Source organism: Coregonus clupeaformis, unplaced genomic scaffold, assembly GCF_020615455.1.
Source record: "Coregonus clupeaformis isolate EN_2021a unplaced genomic scaffold, ASM2061545v1 scaf0962, whole genome shotgun sequence".
Lineage (NCBI taxonomy): Eukaryota > Metazoa > Chordata > Actinopteri > Salmoniformes > Salmonidae > Coregonus > Coregonus clupeaformis.
This window is the reverse complement of record NW_025534416.1, coordinates 105,488-124,939: the sequence shown is the minus strand read 5'-3', so window position 1 is coordinate 124,939 and position 19,452 is coordinate 105,488. Positions and strand designations below refer to the sequence as shown.

The 19,452-nt window shown below is 50.4% G+C and overlaps 1 protein-coding gene across 1 annotated transcript in view; it reads right to left on the bottom strand.

Annotated features, from left to right (window-relative positions):
- Positions 1–4,731: 4,731 nt before the first annotated feature.
- The window catches only part of zdhhc7 (zinc finger DHHC-type palmitoyltransferase 7), a 60,321-nt gene continuing 45,600 nt past the window's right edge, over positions 4,732–19,452 (bottom strand). Inside the window, exons 5-7 of the mRNA XM_045217198.1 lie at positions 17,295–17,376; positions 16,447–16,577; positions 4,732–6,243 (exon numbers count right to left, since the gene is read on the bottom strand). Coding sequence (XP_045073133.1) covers positions 6,064–6,243; positions 16,447–16,577; positions 17,295–17,376 — 393 coding nt within the window. The 3' untranslated portion in view covers positions 4,732–6,063. The remainder of the gene's footprint in view (positions 6,244–16,446; positions 16,578–17,294; positions 17,377–19,452) is intronic.

The following is a 19,452-nucleotide window of genomic DNA, read 5'->3' as shown; positions in this document are numbered from 1 at the left end:
CTCTGTCCTTTCCCTGGGTGTCCTAGACAGGTCCTAGTGTGTTTAACGTCCAGCCCCAACTCATAGCATCTCTGTCCTTTCCCTGGGTGTCCTAGACAGGTCCTAGTGTGTTTAACGTCCAGCCCCAACTCATAGCATCTCTGTCCTTTCCCTGGGTGTCCTAGTGTGTTTAACGTCCAGCCCCAACTCATAGCGTCTCTGTCCTTTCCCTGGGTGTCCTAGTGTGCTTAACGTCCAGCCACAACTCATAGCGTCTCTGTCCTTTCCCTGGGTGTCCTAGACAGGTCCTAGTGTGTTTAACGTCCAGCCCCAACTCATAGCATCTCTGTCCTTTCCCTGGGTGTCCTAGACAGGTCCTAGTGTGTTTAACGTCCAGCCCCAACTCATAGCATCTCTGTCCTTTCCCTGGGTGTCCTAGTGTGTTTAACGTCCAGCCCCAACTCATAGCGTCTCTGTCCTTTCCCTGGGTGTCCTAGTGTGTTTAACGTCCAGCCCCAACTCATAGCATCTCTGTCCTTTCCCTGGGTGTCCTAGACAGGTCCTGGTGTGTTTAACGTCCAGCCCCAACTCATAGCGTCTCTGTCCTTTCCCTGGGTGTCCTAGACAGGTCCTAGTGTGTTTAACGTCCAGCCACAACTCATAGCATCTCTGTCCTTTCCCTGGGTGTCCTAGACAGGTCCTAGTGTGTTTAACGTCCAGCCCCAACTCATAGCATCTCTGTCCTTTCCCTGGGTGTCCTAGTGTGTTTAACGTCCAGCCCCAACTCATAGCGTCTCTGTCCTTTCCCTGGGTGTCCTAGACAGGTCCTAGTGTGCTTAACGTCCAGCCCCAACTCATAGCATCTCTGTCCTTTCCCTGGGTGTCCTAGACAGGTCCTAGTGTGTTTAACGTCCAGCCCCAACTCATAGCATCTCTGTCCTTTCCCTGGGTGTCCTAGTGTGTTTAACGTCCAGCCACAACTCATAGCATCTCTGTCCTTTCCCTGGGTGTCCTGGACAGGTCCTAGTGTGTTTAACGTCCAGCCCCAACTCATAGCATCTCTGTCCTTTCCCTGGGTGTCCTAGACAGGTCCTAGTGTGTTTAACGTCCAGCCCCAACTCATAGCGTCTCTGTCCTTTCCCTGGGTGTCCTAGTGTGTTTAACGTCCAGCCCCAACTCATAGCGTCTCTGTCCTTTCCCTGGGTGTCCTAGACAGGTCCTAGTGTGTTTAACGTCCAGCCCCAACTCATAGCATCTCTGTCCTTTCCCTGGGTGTCCTAGACAGGTCCTAGTGTGTTTAACGTCCAGCCCCAACTCATAGCGTCTCTGTCCTTTCCCTGGGTGTCCTAGACAGGTCCTAGTGTGTTTAACGTCCAGCCCCAACTCATAGCATCTCTGTCCTTTCCCTGGGTGTCCTAGACAGGTCCTAGTGTGTTTAACGTCCAGCCCCAACTCATAGCGTCTCTGTCCTTTCCCTGGGTGTCCTAGACAGGTCCTAGTGTGTTTAACGTCCAGCCCCAACTCATAGCATCTCTGTCCTTTCCCTGGGTGTCCTAGTGTGTTTAACGTCCAGCCCCAACTCATAGCGTCTCTGTCCTTTCCCTGGGTGTCCTAGACAGGTCCTAGTGTGTTTAACGTCCAGCCCCAACTCATAGCATCTCTGTCCTTTCCCTGGGTGTCCTAGACAGGTCCTAGTGTGTTTAACGTCCAGCCCCAACTCATAGCATCTCTGTCCTTTCCCTGGGTGTCCTAGTGTGTTTAACGTCCAGCCCCAACTCATAGCATCTCTGTCCTTTCCCTGGGTGTCCTAGACAGGTCCTAGTGTGTTTAACGTCCAGCCCCAACTCATAGCGTCTCTGTCCTTTCCCTGGGTGTCCTAGTGTGTTTAACGTCCAGCCCCAACTCATAGCATCTCTGTCCTTTCCCTGGGTGTCCTAGACAGGTCCTAGTGTGTTTAACGTCCAGCCCCAACTCATAGCATCTCTGTCCTTTCCCTGGGTGTCCTAGTGTGTTTAACGTCCAGCCCCAACTCATAGCATCTCTGTCCTTTCCCTGGGTGTCCTAGTGTGTTTAACGTCCAGCCCCAACTCATAGCGTCTCTGTCCTTTCCCTGGGTGTCCTAGTGTGTTTAACGTCCAGCCCCAACTCATAGCGTCTCTGTCCTTTCCCTGGGTGTCCTAGACAGGTCCTAGTGTGTTTAACGTCCAGCCCCAACTCATAGCGTCTCTGTCCTTTCCCTGGGTGTCCTAGTGTGTTTAACGTCCAGCCCCAACTCATAGCGTCTCTGTCCTTTCCCTGGGTGTCCTAGACAGGTCCTAGTGTGTTTAACGTCCAGCCACAACTCATAGCGTCTCTGTCCTTTCCCTGGGTGTCCTAGACAGGTCCTAGTGTGTTTAACGTCCAGCCCCAACTCATAGCATCTCTGTCCTTTCCCTGGGTGTCCTAGTGTGTTTAACGTCCAGCCCCAACTCATAGCATCTCTGTCCTTTCCCTGGGTGTCCTAGTGTGTTTAACGTCCAGCCCCAACTCATAGCGTCTCTGTCCTTTCCCTGGGTGTCCTAGTGTGTTTAACGTCCAGCCCCAACTCATAGCGTCTCTGTCCTTTCCTGGGTGTCCTAGACAGGTCCTAGTGTGTTTAACGTCCAGCCCCAACTCATAGCGTCTCTGTCCTTTCCCTGGGTGTCCTAGTGTGTTTAACGTCCAGCCACAACTCATAGCATCTCTGTCCTTTCCTGGGTGTCCTAGACAGGTCCTAGTGTGTTTAACGTCCAGCCCCAACTCATAGCGTCTCTGTCCTTTCCCTGGGTGTCCTAGTGTGTTTAACGTCCAGCCCCAACTCATAGCATCTCTGTCCTTTCCCTGGGTGTCCTAGACAGGTCCTAGTGTGTTTAACGTCCAGCCCCAACTCATAGCGTCTCTGTCCTTTCCCTGGGTGTCCTAGTGTGTTTAACGTCCAGCCCCAACTCATAGCATCTCTGTCCTTTCCCTGGGTGTCCTAGACAGGTCCTAGTGTGTTTAACGTCCAGCCCCAACTCATAGCGTCTCTGTCCTTTCCCTGGGTGTCCTAGACAGGTCCTAGTGTGTTTAACGTCCAGCCCCAACTCATAGCATCTCTGTCCTTTCCCTGGGTGTCCTAGACAGGTCCTAGTGTGTTTAACGTCCAGCCCCAACTCATAGCGTCTCTGTCCTTTCCCTGGGTGTCCTAGACAGGTCCTAGTGTGTTTAACGTCCAGCCCCAACTCATAGCATCTCTGTCCTTTCCCTGGGTGTCCTAGACAGGTCCTAGTGTGTTTAACGTCCAGCCCCAACTCATAGCGTCTCTGTCCTTTCCCTGGGTGTCCTAGACAGGTCCTAGTGTGTTTAACGTCCAGCCACAACTCATAGCATCTCTGTCCTTTCCCTGGGTGTCCTAGACAGGTCCTAGTGTGTTTAACGTCCAGCCCCAACTCATAGCATCTCTGTCCTTTCCCTGGGTGTCCTAGTGTGTTTAACGTCCAGCCCCAACTCATAGCGTCTCTGTCCTTTCCCTGGGTGTCCTAGTGTGTTTAACGTCCAGCCCCAACTCATAGCATCTCTGTCCTTTCCCTGGGTGTCCTAGTGTGTTTAACGTCCAGCCCCAACTCATAGCGTCTCTGTCCTTTCCCTGGGTGTCCTAGTGTGTTTAACGTCCAGCCCCAACTCATAGCATCTCTGTCCTTTCCCTGGGTGTCCTAGTGTGTTTAACGTCCAGCCCCAACTCATAGCGTCTCTGTCCTTTCCCTGGGTGTCCTAGTGTGTTTAACGTCCAGCCCCAACTCATAGCATCTCTGTCCTTTCCCTGGGTGTCCTAGTGTGTTTAACGTCCAGCCCCAACTCATAGCGTCTCTGTCCTTTCCCTGGGTGTCCTAGACAGGTCCTAGTGTGTTTAACGTCCAGCCCCAACTCATAGCGTCTCTGTCCTTTCCCTGGGTGTCCTAGACAGGTCCTAGTGTGTTTAACGTCCAGCCCCAACTCATAGCATCTCTGTCCTTTCCCTGGGTGTCCTAGTGTGTTTAACGTCCAGCCCCAACTCATAGCGTCTCTGTCCTTTCCCTGGGTGTCCTAGTGTGTTTAACGTCCAGCCCCAACTCATAGCATCTCTGTCCTTTCCCTGGGTGTCCTAGACAGGTCCTAGTGTGTTTAACGTCCAGCCACAACTCATAGCGTCTCTGTCCTTTCCCTGGGTGTCCTAGTGTGTTTAACGTCCAGCCCCAACTCATAGCATCTCTGTCCTTTCCCTGGGTGTCCTAGACAGGTCCTAGTGTGTTTAACGTCCAGCCCCAACTCATAGCGTCTCTGTCCTTTCCCTGGGTGTCCTAGTGTGTTTAACGTCCAGCCCCAACTCATAGCGTCTCTGTCCTTTCCCTGGGTGTCCTAGACAGGTCCTAGTGTGTTTAACGTCCAGCCCCAACTCATAGCATCTCTGTCCTTTCCCTGGGTGTCCTAGTGTGTTTAACGTCCAGCCACAACTCATAGCATCTCTGTCCTTTCCCTGGGTGTCCTAGACAGGTCCTAGTGTGTTTAACGTCCAGCCCCAACTCATAGCGTCTCTGTCCTTTCCCTGGGTGTCCTAGTGTGTTTAACGTCCAGCCCCAACTCATAGCGTCTCTGTCCTTTCCCTGGGTGTCCTAGACAGGTCCTAGTGTGTTTAACGTCCAGCCCCAACTCATAGCATCTCTGTCCTTTCCCTGGGTGTCCTAGACAGGTCCTAGTGTGTTTAACGTCCAGCCACAACTCATAGCGTCTCTGTCCTTTCCCTGGGTGTCCTGGACAAGTCCTCATGTGTTTAACGTCCAGCCCCAACTCATAGCGTCTTCAGAGCAGAACAATGCTTGTGATTGACACCTCCTCAGTTCCATATCAAAACTACCCCTGTTCACATCCTCATGTAGACATAGAACAGTAGGTTAAGTCTACACCAGTATGTGGAAGAAGTGAATAGACGTACAATATGTATCCAGTGTGTCACTGACTGACTGAATGACTGGCTGGCTGGCTGGCTGACTGACTGGGGCTCACAGCAGAGCAGGGCAGGCTGGTCTCTCCCTGTCCCAGAACAGTGGCAGATGAGTGATCACTTTCAAACACATCAGCAAGTGGCCACTCCATAAAGGGCTTAGTGGCCAAGGGTTCAGTTTGAGATTCAGCCCAAGTCCCTCTGTGTGGAGGACTGACCCAGATACAGACCCAGATTCTGCCCTAGTCTCTCTGTGTGGAGGACTGACCCAGATACAGACCCAGATTCAGCCCTAGTCTTTCTGTGTGGAGGACTGACCCAGATACAGACCCAGATTCAGCCCTAGTCTCTCTGTGTGGAGGACTGACCCAGATACAGACCCAGATTCAGCCCTAGTCTCTCTGTGTGGAGGACTGACCCAGATACAGACCCAGATTCAGCCCTAGTCTTTCTGTGTGGAGGACTGACCCAGATACAGACCCAGATTCAGCCCTAGTCTTTCTGTGTGGAGGACTGACCCAGATACAGACCCAGATTCAGCCCTAGTCTCTCTGTGTGGAGGACTGACCCAGATACAGACCCAGATTCAGCCCTAGTCTCTCTGTGTGGAGGACTGACCCAGATACAGACCCAGATTCAGCCCTAGTCTCTCTGTGTGGAGGACTGACCCAGATACAGACCCAGATTCAGCCCTAGTCTCTCTGTGTGGAGGACTGACCCAGATACAGACCCAGATTCAGCCCTAGTCTCTCTGTGTGGAGGACTGACCCAGATACAGACCCAGATTCAGCCCTAGTCCCTCTGTGTGGAGGACAGACATAGACAGCCAAGAGAATTAGGTCAAGTCTTTGTACCCCTCCACTGCCCCAGCAGAGAGACAGGTACTTCAGGAGACCCCCCTGTAGTGTGTATGAGGGGTACAGCTGTTCTCCATCATCTAAGTCACAGGTCACAGGTCACAGGTCACACCCCATCGTATCAGTCAAAGTACCACCAAAACCTCAATGTGTGTCCAGGGGTACAAAAGACCCCCATGATGTGTCCAAGGGTCCAGAGAGGTCCGGGGTGGAGTATCAGATGGGGAAGAGCTGTGTTTGGCTGCTCTGCCCTCAGACAGAGAACTCCACCCCACCACGGCGTGTACGTGTCATCAGTAGGCGCCGCAGACGCAGGCCTGTGAATGGGTTGAACCAGAGGAAGGAGGGCGGGCCTCCGAACACGGCCTTCATCCCTTCCCAGCGCATACGCCGCTCCCACGTCGGCTTCTCATTCTTCAGACGCTCAATCTCCTGGGAGATCAGACAGACAGACAGACCGACAGACAGACAGACACAGACCGACAGACAGACACAGACAGACAGACAGACACAGACAGACAGACAGACAGACAGACAGACAGACAGACAGACAGACACAGACAGACACAGACAGGCACTTTAGTCAACACACTATTTTAATTAAACAGTGCAACTGCGGTCTCAACTAGGTCGATTCAGGACAGCCATTTAGCATCTTGTTCTATTTGTTCATGGATATCAGGGGAATACTGAGGGAGTTGGGACCAGGATGATTTGTAGTCCAGTCAGACTAGGAGATGAGATTAATCTGGAGAGGAGAGCCACCAATTACTCTGTTACTAACCCACTGTTATTATTACTAGGCTGAGGGACCAGTTACTCTGTCACTAACCCAACTGTCATCATTACTAGGCTGAGGGACCAGTTACTCTGTTACTAACCCAACTGTTATTATTACTAGGCTGAGGGACCAGTTACTCTGTTACTAACCCAACTGTCATCATTACTAGGCTGAGGGACCAGTTACTCTGTCACTAACCCAACTGTCATCATTACTAGGCTGAGGGACCAGTTACTCTGTTACTAACCCAACTGTCATCATTACTAGGCTGAGGGACCAGTTACTCTGTTACTAACCCAACAGTCATCATTACTAGGCTGAGGGACCAGTTACTCTGTTACTAACCCAACTGTCATCATTACTAGGCTGAGGGACCAGTTACTATGTTACTAACCCAACTGTTATTATTACTAGGCTGAGGGACCAGTTACTCTGTTACTAACCCAACTGTCATCATTACTAGGCTGAGGTACCAGTTACTCTGTTACTAACCCAACTGTTATTATTACTAGGCTGAGGGACCAGTTACTCTGTTACTAACCCAACTGTCATCATTACTAGGCTGAGGGACCAGTTACTCTGTCACTAACCCAACTGTTATTATTACTAGGCTGAGGGACCAGTTACTCTGTTACTAACCCAACTGTCATCATTACTAGGCTGAGGGACCAGTTACTCTGTTACTAACCCAACTGTTATTATTACTAGGCTGAGGGACCAGTTACTCTGTCACTAACCCAACTGGTATTATTACTAGGCTGAGGGACCAGTTACTCTGTTACTAACCCAACTGTCATCATTACTAGGCTGAGGGACCAGTTACTCTGTTACTAACCCAACTGTTATTATTACTAGGCTGAGGGACCAGTTACTCTGTTACTAACCCAACTGTTATTATTACTAGGCTGAGGGACCAGTTACTCTGTTACTAACCCAACTGTTATTATTACTAGGCTGAGGGACCAGTTACTCTGTTACTAACCCACCTGTCATCATTACTAGGCTGAGGGACCAGTTACTCTGTTACTAACCCAACTGTTATTATTACTAGGCTGAGGGACCAGTTACTCTGTTACTAACCCAACTGTTATTATTACTAGGCTGAGGGACCAGTTACTCTGTTACTAACCCAACTGTTATTATTACTAGGCTGAGGGACCAGTTACTCTGTTACTAACCCAACTGTTATTATTACTAGGCTGAGGGACCAGTTACTCTGTTACTAACCCAACTGTTATTATTACTAGGCTGAGGGACCAGTTACTCTGTTACTAACCCACTGTTATTATTACTAGGCTGAGGGACCAGTTACTCTGTTACTAACCCAACTGTTATTATTACTAGGCTGAGGGACCAGTTACTCTGTTACTAACCCAACTGTCATCATTACTAGGCTGAGGGACCAGTTACTCTGTTACTAACCCAACTGTCATCATTACTAGGCCGAGGGACCAGTTACTCTGTTACTAACCCAACTGTCATCATTACTAGGCCGAGGGACCAGTTACTCTGTTACTAACCCAACTGTTATTATTACTAGGCTGAGGGACCAGTTACTCTGTCACTAACCCAACTGTCATCATTACTAGGCTGAGGGACCAGTTACTCTGTCACTAACCCAACTGTCATTATTACTAGGCTGAGGGACCAGTTACTCTGTCACTAACCCAACTGTCATTATTACTAGGCTGAGGGACCAGTTACTCTGTCACTAACCCAACTGTCATCATTACTAGGCTGAGGGACCAGTTACTCTGTTACTAACCCAACTGTCATCATTACTAGGCTGAGGGACCAGTTACTCTGTTACTAACCCAACTGTCATCATTACTAGGCTGAGGGACCAGTTACTCTGTCACTAACCCAACTGTCATCATTACTAGGCTGAGGGACCAGTTACTCTGTCACTAACCCAACTGTCATCATTACTAGGCTGAGGGACCAGTTACTCTGTCACTAACCCAACTGTCATCATTACTAGGCTGAGGGACCAGTTACTCTGTTACTAACCCAACTGTCATCATTACTAGGCTGAGGGACCAGTTACTCTGTTACTAACCCAACTGTCATCATTACTAGGCTGAGGGACCAGTTACTCTATCACTAACCCAACTGTCATCATTACTAGGCTGAGGGACCAGTTACTCTGGTACTAACCCAACTGTCATCATTACTAGGCTGAGGGACCAGTTACTCTGTCACTAACCCAACTGTCATCATTACTAGGCTGAGGGACCAGTTACTCTGTTACTAACCCAACTGTTATTATTACTAGGCTGAGGGACCAGTTACTCTGTCACTAACCCAACTGTCATCATTACTAGGCTGAGGGACCAGTTACTCTGTCACTAACCCAACTGTCATCATTACTAGGCTGAGGGACCAGTTACTCTATCACTAACCCAACTGTCATCATTACTAGGCTGAGGGACCAGTTACTCTGGTACTAACCCAACTGTCATCATTACTAGGCTGAGGGACCAGTTACTCTGTCACTAACCCAACTGTCATCATTACTAGGCTGAGGGACCAGTTACTCTGTTACTAACCCAACTGTTATTATTACTAGGCTGAGGGACCAGTTACTCTGTTACTAACCCAACTGTCATCATTACTAGGCTGAGGGACCAGTTACTCTGTTACTAACCCAACTGTCATCATTACTAGGCTGAGGGACCAGTTACTCTATCACTAACCCAACTGTTATTATTACTAGGCTGAGGGACCAGTTACTCTGTCACTAACCCAACTGTCATCATTACTAGGCTGAGGGACCAGTTACTCTGTCACTAACCCAACTGTCATCATTACAAGGCTGAGGGACCAGTTACTCTGTCACTAACCCAACTGTCATCATTACTAGGCTGAGGGACCAGTTACTCTGTCACTAACCCAACTGTCATCATTACTAGGCTGAGGGACCAGTTACTCTGTCACTAACCCAACTGTCATCATTACTAGGCTGAGGGACCAGTTACTCTGTCACTAACCCAACTGTCATTATTACTAGGCTGAGGGACCAGTTACTCTGTCACTAACCCAACTGTCATCATTACTAGGCTGAGGGACCAGTTACTCTGTCACTAACCCAACTGTCATCATTACTAGGCTGAGGGACCAGTTACTCTGTTACTAACCCAACTGTCATCATTACTAGGCTGAGGGACCAGTTACTCTGTTACTAACCCAACTGTCATCATTACTAGGCTGAGGGACCAGTTACTCTGTCACTAACCCAACTGTCATCATTACTAGGCTGAGGGACCAGTTACTCTGTCACTAACCCAACTGTCATCATTACTAGGCTGAGGGACCAGTTACTCTGTCACTAACCCAACTGTCATCATTACTAGGCTGAGGGACCAGTTACTCTGTTACTAACCCAACTGTCATCATTACTAGGCTGAGGGACCAGTTACTCTGTTACTAACCCAACTGTCATCATTACTAGGCTGAGGGACCAGTTACTCTATCACTAACCCAACTGTCATCATTACTAGGCTGAGGGACCAGTTACTCTATCACTAACCCAACTGTCATCATTACTAGGCTGAGGGACCAGTTACTCTGGTACTAACCCAACTGTCATCATTACTAGGCTGAGGGACCAGTTACTCTGTCACTAACCCAACTGTCATCATTACTAGGCTGAGGTACCAGTTACTCTGTCACTAACCCAACTGTTATTATTACTAGGCTGAGGGACCAGTTACTCTGTCACTAACCCAACTGTCATCATTACTAGGCTGAGGGACCAGTTACTCTGTCACTAACCCAACTGTCATCATTACTAGGCTGAGGGACCAGTTACTCTATCACTAACCCAACTGTCATCATTACTAGGCTGAGGGACGAGTTACTCTGGTACTAACCCAACTGTCATCATTACTAGGCTGAGGGACCAGTTACTCTGTCACTAACCCAACTGTCATCATTACTAGGCTGAGGGACCAGTTACTCTGTTACTAACCCAACTGTTATTATTACTAGGCTGAGGGACCAGTTACTCTGTTACTAACCCAACTGTCATCATTACTAGGCTGAGGGACCAGTTACTCTGTTACTAACCCAACTGTCATCATTACTAGGCTGAGGGACCAGTTACTCTATCACTAACCCAACTGTTATTATTACTAGGCTGAGGGACCAGTTACTCTGTTACTAACCCAACTGTCATCATTACTAGGCTGAGGGACCAGTTACTCTGTTACTAACCCAACTGTCATCATTACTAGGCTGAGGGACCAGTTACTCTATCACTAACACAACTGTTATTATTACTAGGCTGAGGGACCAGTTACTCTGTCACTAACCCAACTGTCATCATTACTAGGCTGAGGGACCAGTTACTCTGTCACTAACCCAACTGTCATCATTACTAGGCTGAGGGACCAGTTACTCTGTTACTAACCCAACTGTTATTATTACTAGGCTGAGGGACCAGTTACTCTGTTACTAACCCAACTGTCATCATTACTAGGCTGAGGGACCAGTTACTCTGTTACTAACCCAACTGTCATCATTACTAGGCCGAGGGACCAGTTACTCTGTTACTAACCCAACTGTCATCATTACTAGGCCGAGGGACCAGTTACTCTGTTACTAACCCAACTGTTATTATTACTAGGCTGAGGGACCAGTTACTCTGTCACTAACCCAACTGTCATCATTACTAGGCTGAGGGACCAGTTACTCTGTCACTAACCCAACTGTCATCATTACTAGGCTGAGGGACCAGTTACTCTGTTACTAACCCAACTGTCATCATTACTAGGCTGAGGGACCAGTTACTCTGTTACTAACCCAACTGTCATCATTACTAGGCTGAGGGACCAGTTACTCTGTCACTAACCCAACTGTCATCATTACTAGGCTGAGGGACCAGTTACTCTGTCACGAACCCAACAGTCATCATTACTAGGCTGAGGGACCAGTTACTCTGTCACTAACCCAACTGTCATCATTACTAGGCTGAGGGACCAGTTACTCTGTTACTAACCCAACTGTCATCATTACTAGGCTGAGGGACCAGTTACTCTGTTACTAACCCAACTGTCATCATTACTAGGCTGAGGGACCAGTTACTCTGTCACTAACCCAACTGTCATCATTACTAGGCTGAGGGACCAGTTACTCTGGTACTAACCCAACTGTCATCATTACTAGGCTGAGGGACCAGTTACTCTGTCACTAACCCAACTGTCATCATTACTAGGCTGAGGGACCAGTTACTCTGTTACTAACCCAACTGTTATTATTACTAGGCTGAGGGACCAGTTACTCTGTTACTAACCCAACTGTCATCATTACTAGGCTGAGGGACCAGTTACTCTGTTACTAACCCAACTGTCATCATTACTAGGCTGAGGGACCAGTTACTCTGTTACTAACCCAACTGTCATCATTACTAGGCTGGGGGACCAGTTACTCTATCACTAACCCAACTGTCATCATTACTAGGCTGAGGGACCAGTTACTCTGGTACTAACCCAACTGTCATCATTACTAGGCTGAGGGACCAGTTACTCTGTCACTAACCCAACTGTCATCATTACTAGGCTGAGGGACCAGTTACTCTGTTACTAACCCAACTGTCATTATTACTAGGCTGAGGGACCAGTTACTCTGTTACTAACCCAACTGTCATCATTACTAGGCTGAGGGACCAGTTACTCTGTTACTAACCCAACTGTCATCATTACTAGGCTGAGGGACCAGTTACTCTGTCACTAACCCAACTGTTATTATTACTAGGCTGAGGGACCAGTTACTCTGTCACTAACCCAACTGTCATCATTACTAGGCTGAGGGACCAGTTACTCTGTTACTAACCCAACTGTCATCATTACTAGGCTGAGGGACCAGTTACTCTATCACTAACCCAACTGTCATCATTACTAGGCTGAGGGACCAGTTACTCTGTTACTAACCCAACTGTCATCATTACTAGGCTGAGGGACCAGTTACTCTGTCACTAACCCAACTGTCATCATTACTAGGCTGAGGGACCAGTTACTCTGTTACTAACCCAACTGTCATCATTACTAGGCTGAGGGACCAGTTACTCTGTTACTAACCCAACTGTCATCATTACTAGGCTGAGGGACCAGTTACTCTATCACTAACCCAACTGTCATCATTACTAGGCTGAGGGACCAGTTACTCTGGTACTAACCCAACTGTCATCATTACTAGGCTGAGGGACCAGTTACTCTGTCACTAACCCAACTGTCATCATTACTAGGCTGAGGGACCAGTTACTCTGTTACTAACCCAACTGTTATTATTACTAGGCTGAGGGACCAGTTACTCTGTTACTAACCCAACTGTCATCATTACTAGGCTGAGGGACCAGTTACTCTGTTACTAACCCAACTGTCATCATTACTAGGCTGAGGGACCAGTTACTCTATCACTAACCCAACTGTTATTATTACTAGGCTGAGGGACCAGTTACTCTGTCACTAACCCAACTGTCATCATTACTAGGCTGAGTGACCAGTTACTCTGTCACTAACCCAACTGTCATCATTACAAGGCTGAGGGACCAGTTACTCTGTCACTAACCCAACTGTCATCATTACTAGGCTGAGGGACCAGTTACTCTGTTACTAACCCAACTGTCATCATTACTAGGCTGAGGGACCAGTTACTCTATCACTAACCCAACTGTCATCATTACTAGGCTGAGGGACCAGTTACTCTGTCACTAACCCAACTGTCATCATTACTAGGCTGAGGGACCAGTTACTCTGTTACTAACCCAACTGTCATCATTACTAGGCTGAGGGACCAGTTACTCTGTTACTAACCCAACAGTCATCATTACTAGGCTGAGGGACCAGTTACTCTGTTACTAACCCAACTGTCATCATTACTAGGCTGAGGGACCAGTTACTCTGTTACTAACCCAACAGTCATCATTACTAGGCTGAGGGACCAGTTACTCTGTTACTAACCCAACTGTCATCATTACTAGGCTGAGGGACCAGTTACTCTGTTACTAACCCAACTGTCATCATTACTAGGCTGAGGGACCAGTTACTCTGTTACTAACCCAACTGTTATTATTACTAGGCTGAGGGACCAGTTACTCTGTTACTAACCCAACTGTCATCATTACAAGGCTGAGGGACCAGTTACTCTGTCACTAACCCAACTGTCATCATTACTAGGCTGAGGGACCAGTTACTCTGTTACTAACCCAACTGTCATCATTACTAGGCTGAGGGACCAGTTACTCTGTCACTAACCCAACTGTCATCATTACTAGGCTGAGGGACCAGTTACTCTGTCACTAACCCAACTGTCATCATTACTAGGCTGAGGGACCAGTTACTCTGTTACTAACCCAACTGTCATCATTACTAGGCTGAGGGACCAGTTACTCTGTTACTAACCCAACAGTCATCATTACTAGGCTGAGGGACCAGTTACTCTGTTACTAACCCAACTGTCATCATTACTAGGCTGAGGGACCAGTTACTCTGTTACTAACCCAACAGTCATCATTACTAGGCTGAGGGACCAGTTACTCTGTTACTAACCCAACTGTCATCATTACTAGGCTGAGGGACCAGTTACTCTGTTACTAACCCAACTGTCATCATTACTAGGCTGAGGGACCAGTTACTCTGTTACTAACCCAACTGTTATTATTACTAGGCTGAGGGACCAGTTACTCTGTTACTAACCCAACTGTCATCATTACAAGGCTGAGGGACCAGTTACTCTGGTACTAACCCAACTGTCATCATTACTAGGCTGAGGGACCAGTTACTCTGTCACTAACCCAACTGTCATCATTACTAGGCTGAGGGACCAGTTACTCTGTCACTAACCCAACTGTCATCATTACTAGGCTGAGGGACCAGGATAGGTAGAGTGATCCAGTCAGGCCCTGCAGTATTGAGTCATGCAGCTAGCAGACTACTTTGAGGTGAACTGTGATAGTCAGTGGTTACTACCACAGCTATCTGCTAGGAGAGGCTGCAGACAGAGGCCTGGTGAACTGTGATAGTCAGTGGTTACTACCACAGCTATCTGCTAGGAGAGGCTGCAGACAGAGGCCTGGTGAACTGTGATAGTCAGTGGTTACTACCACAGCTATCTGCTAGGAGAGGCTGCAGACAGAGGCCTGGTGAACTGTGATAGTCAGTGGTTACTACCACAGCTATCTGCTAGGAGAGGCTGCAGACAGAGGCCTGGTGAACTGTGATAGTCAGTGGTTACTACCACAGCTATCTGCTAGGAGAGGCTGCAGACAGAGGCCTGGTGAACTGTGATAGTCAGTGGTTACTACCACAGCTATCTGCTAGGAGAGGCTGCAGACAGAGGCCTGGTGAACTGTGATAGTCAGTGGTTACTACCACAGCTATCTGCTAGGAGAGGCTGCAGACAGAGGCCTGGTGAACTGTGATAGTCAGTGGTTACTACCACAGCTATCTGCTAGGAGAGGCTGCAGACAGAGGCCTGGTGAACTGTGATAGTCAGTGGTTACTACCACAGCTATCTGCTAGGAGAGGCTGCAGACAGAGGCCTGGTGAACTGTGATAGTCAGTGGTTACTACCACAGCTATCTGCTAGGAGAGGCTGCAGACAGAGGCCTGGTGAACTGTGATAGTCAGTGGTTACTACCACAGCTATCTGCTAGGAGAGGCTGCAGACAGAGGCCTGGTGAACTGTGATAGTCAGTGGTTACTACCACAGCTATCTGCTAGGAGAGGCTGCAGACAGAGGCCTGGTGAACTGTGATAGTCAGTGGTTACTACCACAGCTATCTGCTAGGAGAGGCTGCAGACAGAGGCCTGGTGAACTGTGATAGTCAGTGGTTACTACCACAGCTATCTGCTAGGAGAGGCTGCAGACAGAGGCCTGGTGAACTGTGATAGTCAGTGGTTACTACCACAGCTATCTGCTAGGAGAGGCTGCAGACAGAGGCCTGGTGAACTGTGATAGTCAGTGGTTACTACCACAGCTATCTGCTAGGAGAGGCTGCAGACAGAGGCCTGGTGAACTGTGATAGTCAGTGGTTACTACCACAGCTATCTGCTAGGAGAGGCTGCAGACAGAGGCCTGGTGAACTGTGATAGTCAGTGGTTACTACCACAGCTATCTGCTAGGAGAGGCTGCAGACAGAGGCCTGGTGAACTGTGATAGTCAGTGGTTACTACCACAGCTATCTGCTAGGAGAGGCTGCAGACAGAGGCCTGGTGAACTGTGATAGTCAGTGGTTACTACCACAGCTATCTGCTAGGAGAGGCTGCAGACAGAGGCCTGGTGAACTGTGATAGTCAGTGGTTACTACCACAGCTATCTGCTAGGAGAGGCTGCAGACAGAGGCCTGGTGAACTGTGATAGTCAGTGGTTACTACCACAGCTATCTGCTAGGAGAGGCTGCAGACAGAGGCCTGGTGAACTGTGATAGTCAGTGGTTACTACCACAGCTATCTGCTAGGAGAGGCTGCAGACAGAGGCCTGGTGAACTGTGATAGTCAGTGGTTACTACCACAGCTATCTGCTAGGAGAGGCTGCAGACAGAGGCCTGGACCCACATACTGAGACTTGGAGTCGCACAAAGTCACAGAGAGCCTCTTGTGGGATAAATAAAGTCAGATTGAATTGAGGTCATTCCCCACAACTAGGGTCAGGTTCTGAGCTCTGAAGGTTGGGGTCAATCCTAAAATCGTTCATCCTACTACACCTCCATTTAAATCACCTGACTTGAAAAGCAAGTAACCTCAGGGAAACAGCCAGTGAACCATTCAATGACCGAGGTTCACTTTTCCTGGAAACCTTGACAACAGTGTTCTTTAAGTGGTGACGACCACCGTGTGGCGTGCCCGGCGCCTCACCGTCTCGTCGTTGCAGATGGAGTGAATCTGCGTTCCAAACATGACCACGGTGAAGGTGAGGAAGAGGATGGCCTCCAGACAGAGGAAGATCATCAGCATCACCGCCACTGGAGGAGAGAAGTCAGTGCATTCTGGGAGATGGAGTTGTGGGAGAGGAGAGATATTTGTCATTATTTTGACAGAAGAGGTATGTAATTATTTTCTCCTCTGATCACTCATAAAGGCACAATGAACATTTAGAAGCGCTTAAAATATAATGTATTATTATTATCATTATTATTAGAACCTTCTGGGGATAAAATCCTATTTTCATTTTCCACAGAAATAAGATAGTTCATGATAGCAGCATAGTTCTAATGACCAAGAGAACAACGTCTACAGGCAGAACTGTCTGTCCATTTCCCACAGCACATTAACACACAGTAGACAGCGATGTAGCAGTGAAGACAGAACCCTACTATTACACTAACCTTAGAAACACAGAAGCCAACCACAGTGAATGTAGCAGTAAACAGTAGCCTACCATTCCACTAACCTTAGAAACACAGAAGCCAACCACAGTGAATGTAGCAGTAAACAGTAGCCTACCATTCCACTAACCTTAGAAACACAGAAGCCAACCACAGTGAATGTAGCAGTAAACAGCAGCCTACCATTCCACTAACCTTAGAAACACAGAAGCCAACCACAGTGAATGTAGCAGTAAACAGTAGCCTACCATTCCACTAACCTTAGAAACACAGAAGCCAACCACAGTGAATGTAGCAGTAAACAGTAGCCTACCATTCCACTAACCTTAGAAACACAGAAGCCAACCACAGTGAATGTAGCAGTAAACAGTAGCCTACCATTCCACTGGTCGTGGACACAGGCGTAGAACTGGAGGAAACTGAGGCAGAGGGCGTAGCCCGAGATCAGAGCTATGTACATCTGAAAGGAGGAGAGAGGGAGGAGTGGGGAGGGAGAGAGGGAGGAGTAGGGAGGGAGAGAGGGAGGAGTAGGGAGGAGTGGGGAGGGAGCGAGGGAGGAGTAGGGAGGGAGGAGTGGGGAGGGAGAGAGGGAGGAGTAGGGAGGAGTGGGGAGGGAGCGAGGGAGGAGTAGGGAGGGAGGAGTGGGGAGGGAGAGAGGGAGGAGTAGGGAGGAGTGGGGAGGGAGAGAGGGAGGAGTAGGGAAGGAGAGAGGGAGGAGTAGGGAAGGAGAGAGGGAGGAGTAGGGAGGAGTGGGGAGGGAGCGAGGGAGGAGTAGGGAGGGAGGAGTGGGGAGGGAGAGAGGGAGGAGTAGGGAGGAGTGGGGAGGGAGCGAGGGAGGAGTAGGGAGGGGGAGAGGGAGGAGTGGGGGAGGGAGAGAGGGAGGGAGAGAGGGAGGAGTAGGGAGGGAGAGAGGGAGGAGTAGGGAGGGAGAGAGGGAGGAGTGGGGAGGGAGAGAGGGAGGAGTGGGGAGGGAGAGAGGGAGGAGTGGGAGGGAGAGAGGGAGGAGTGGGAGGGAGGAGTGGGGGAGGGAGGAGTGGGGAGGGAGAGAGGGAGGAGGAGGGAGAGAGGGAGGAGTAGGGAGGGAGAGAGGGAGGAGTAGGGAGGGAGAGAGGGAGGAGTAGGGAGGGAGAGAGGGAGGAGTGGGGGAGGGAGGAGTGGGGAGGGAGAGAGGGAGGAGTGGGGGAGGGAGGAGTGGGGAGGGAGAGAGGGAGGAGTAGGGAGGGAGAGAGGGAGGAGTAGGGAGGGAGAGAGGGAGGAGTGGGGAGGGAGAGAGGGAGGAGTGGGGAGGGAGAGAGGGTGGAGTAGGGAGGGAGAGAGGGAGAGAGGGAGGAGGGAGAGAGGGAGGAGTGGGGAGGGAGAGAGGGAGGAGTGGGGAGGGAGAGAGGGAGGAGTAGGGAGGGGGAGTAGGGAGGAGGGGGAGGGAGAGAGGGAGGAGTGGGGAGGGAGAGAGGGAGGAGTAGGGAGGGAGAGAGGGAGGAGTGGGGAGGGAGAGAGGGAGGAGTGGGGAGGGAGAGAGGGCGGAGGAGGGAGGGAGAGAGGGAGAGAGGGAGGAGGGAGAGAGGGAGGAGTGGGGGAGGGAGAGAGGGAGGAGTAGGGAGGGGGAGTAGGGAGGAGTGGGGAGGGAGAGAGGGAGGAGTGGGGAGGGAGGAGTGGGGAGGGAGAGAGGGAGGAGTGGGGAGGGAGAGAGGGAGGAGTGGGGAGGGAGAGAGGGAGGAGTGGGGAGGGAGAGAGGGAGGAGTGGGGAGGGAGAGAGAGAGGAGTGGGGAGGGAGAGAGGGAGGAGTGGGGAGGGAGAGAGGGAGGAGTGGGGAGGGAGAGAGGGAGGAGTGGGGAGGGAGAGAGGGAGGAGTGGGGAGGGAGAGAGGGAGGAGTGGGGAGGGAGAGAGGGAGGAGTGGGGAGGGAGAGAGGGAGGAGGGGGGAGGGAGGAGTGGGGAGGGAGAGAGGGAGGAGTAGGGAGGGAGGAGTGGGGAGGGAGAGAGGGAGGAGTGGGGAGGGATGAGTGGGGAGGGAGAGAGGGAGGAGTGGGGAGGGAGGAGTGGGGAGGGAGAGAGGGAGGAGTGGGGAGGGAGAGGGAGGAGTGGGGAGGGAGAGAGGGAGGAGTGGGGAGGGAGAGAGGGAGGAGTGGGGAGTGAGAGAGGGAGGAGTAGGGAGGGAGAGAGGGAGGAGTAGGGAGGGAGGAGTGGGAGGAGTGGGGAGGGAGAGAGGGAGGAGTGGGGAGGGAGAGAGGGAGGAGTGGGGGAGGGAGAGAGGGAGGAGTGGGGAGGGAGAGAGAGAGGAGTGGGGAGGGAGAGAGGGAGAGAGGAAGGAGTGGGGAGGGAGAGAGGGAGGAGTAGGGAGGGAGAGAGGGAGGAGTGGGGGAGGGAGAGAGGGAGGAGTGGGGAGGGAGAGAGGGAGGAGTGGGGAGGGAGAGAGGGAGAGAGGGAAGGGGGAGGGAGAGAGGGAGGAGTAGGGAGGGAGAGAGGGAGGAGTGGGGAGGGAGAGAGGGAGGAGTGGGGAGGGAGAGAGGGAGGAGTGGGAGGGAGGAGTGGGGAGGGAG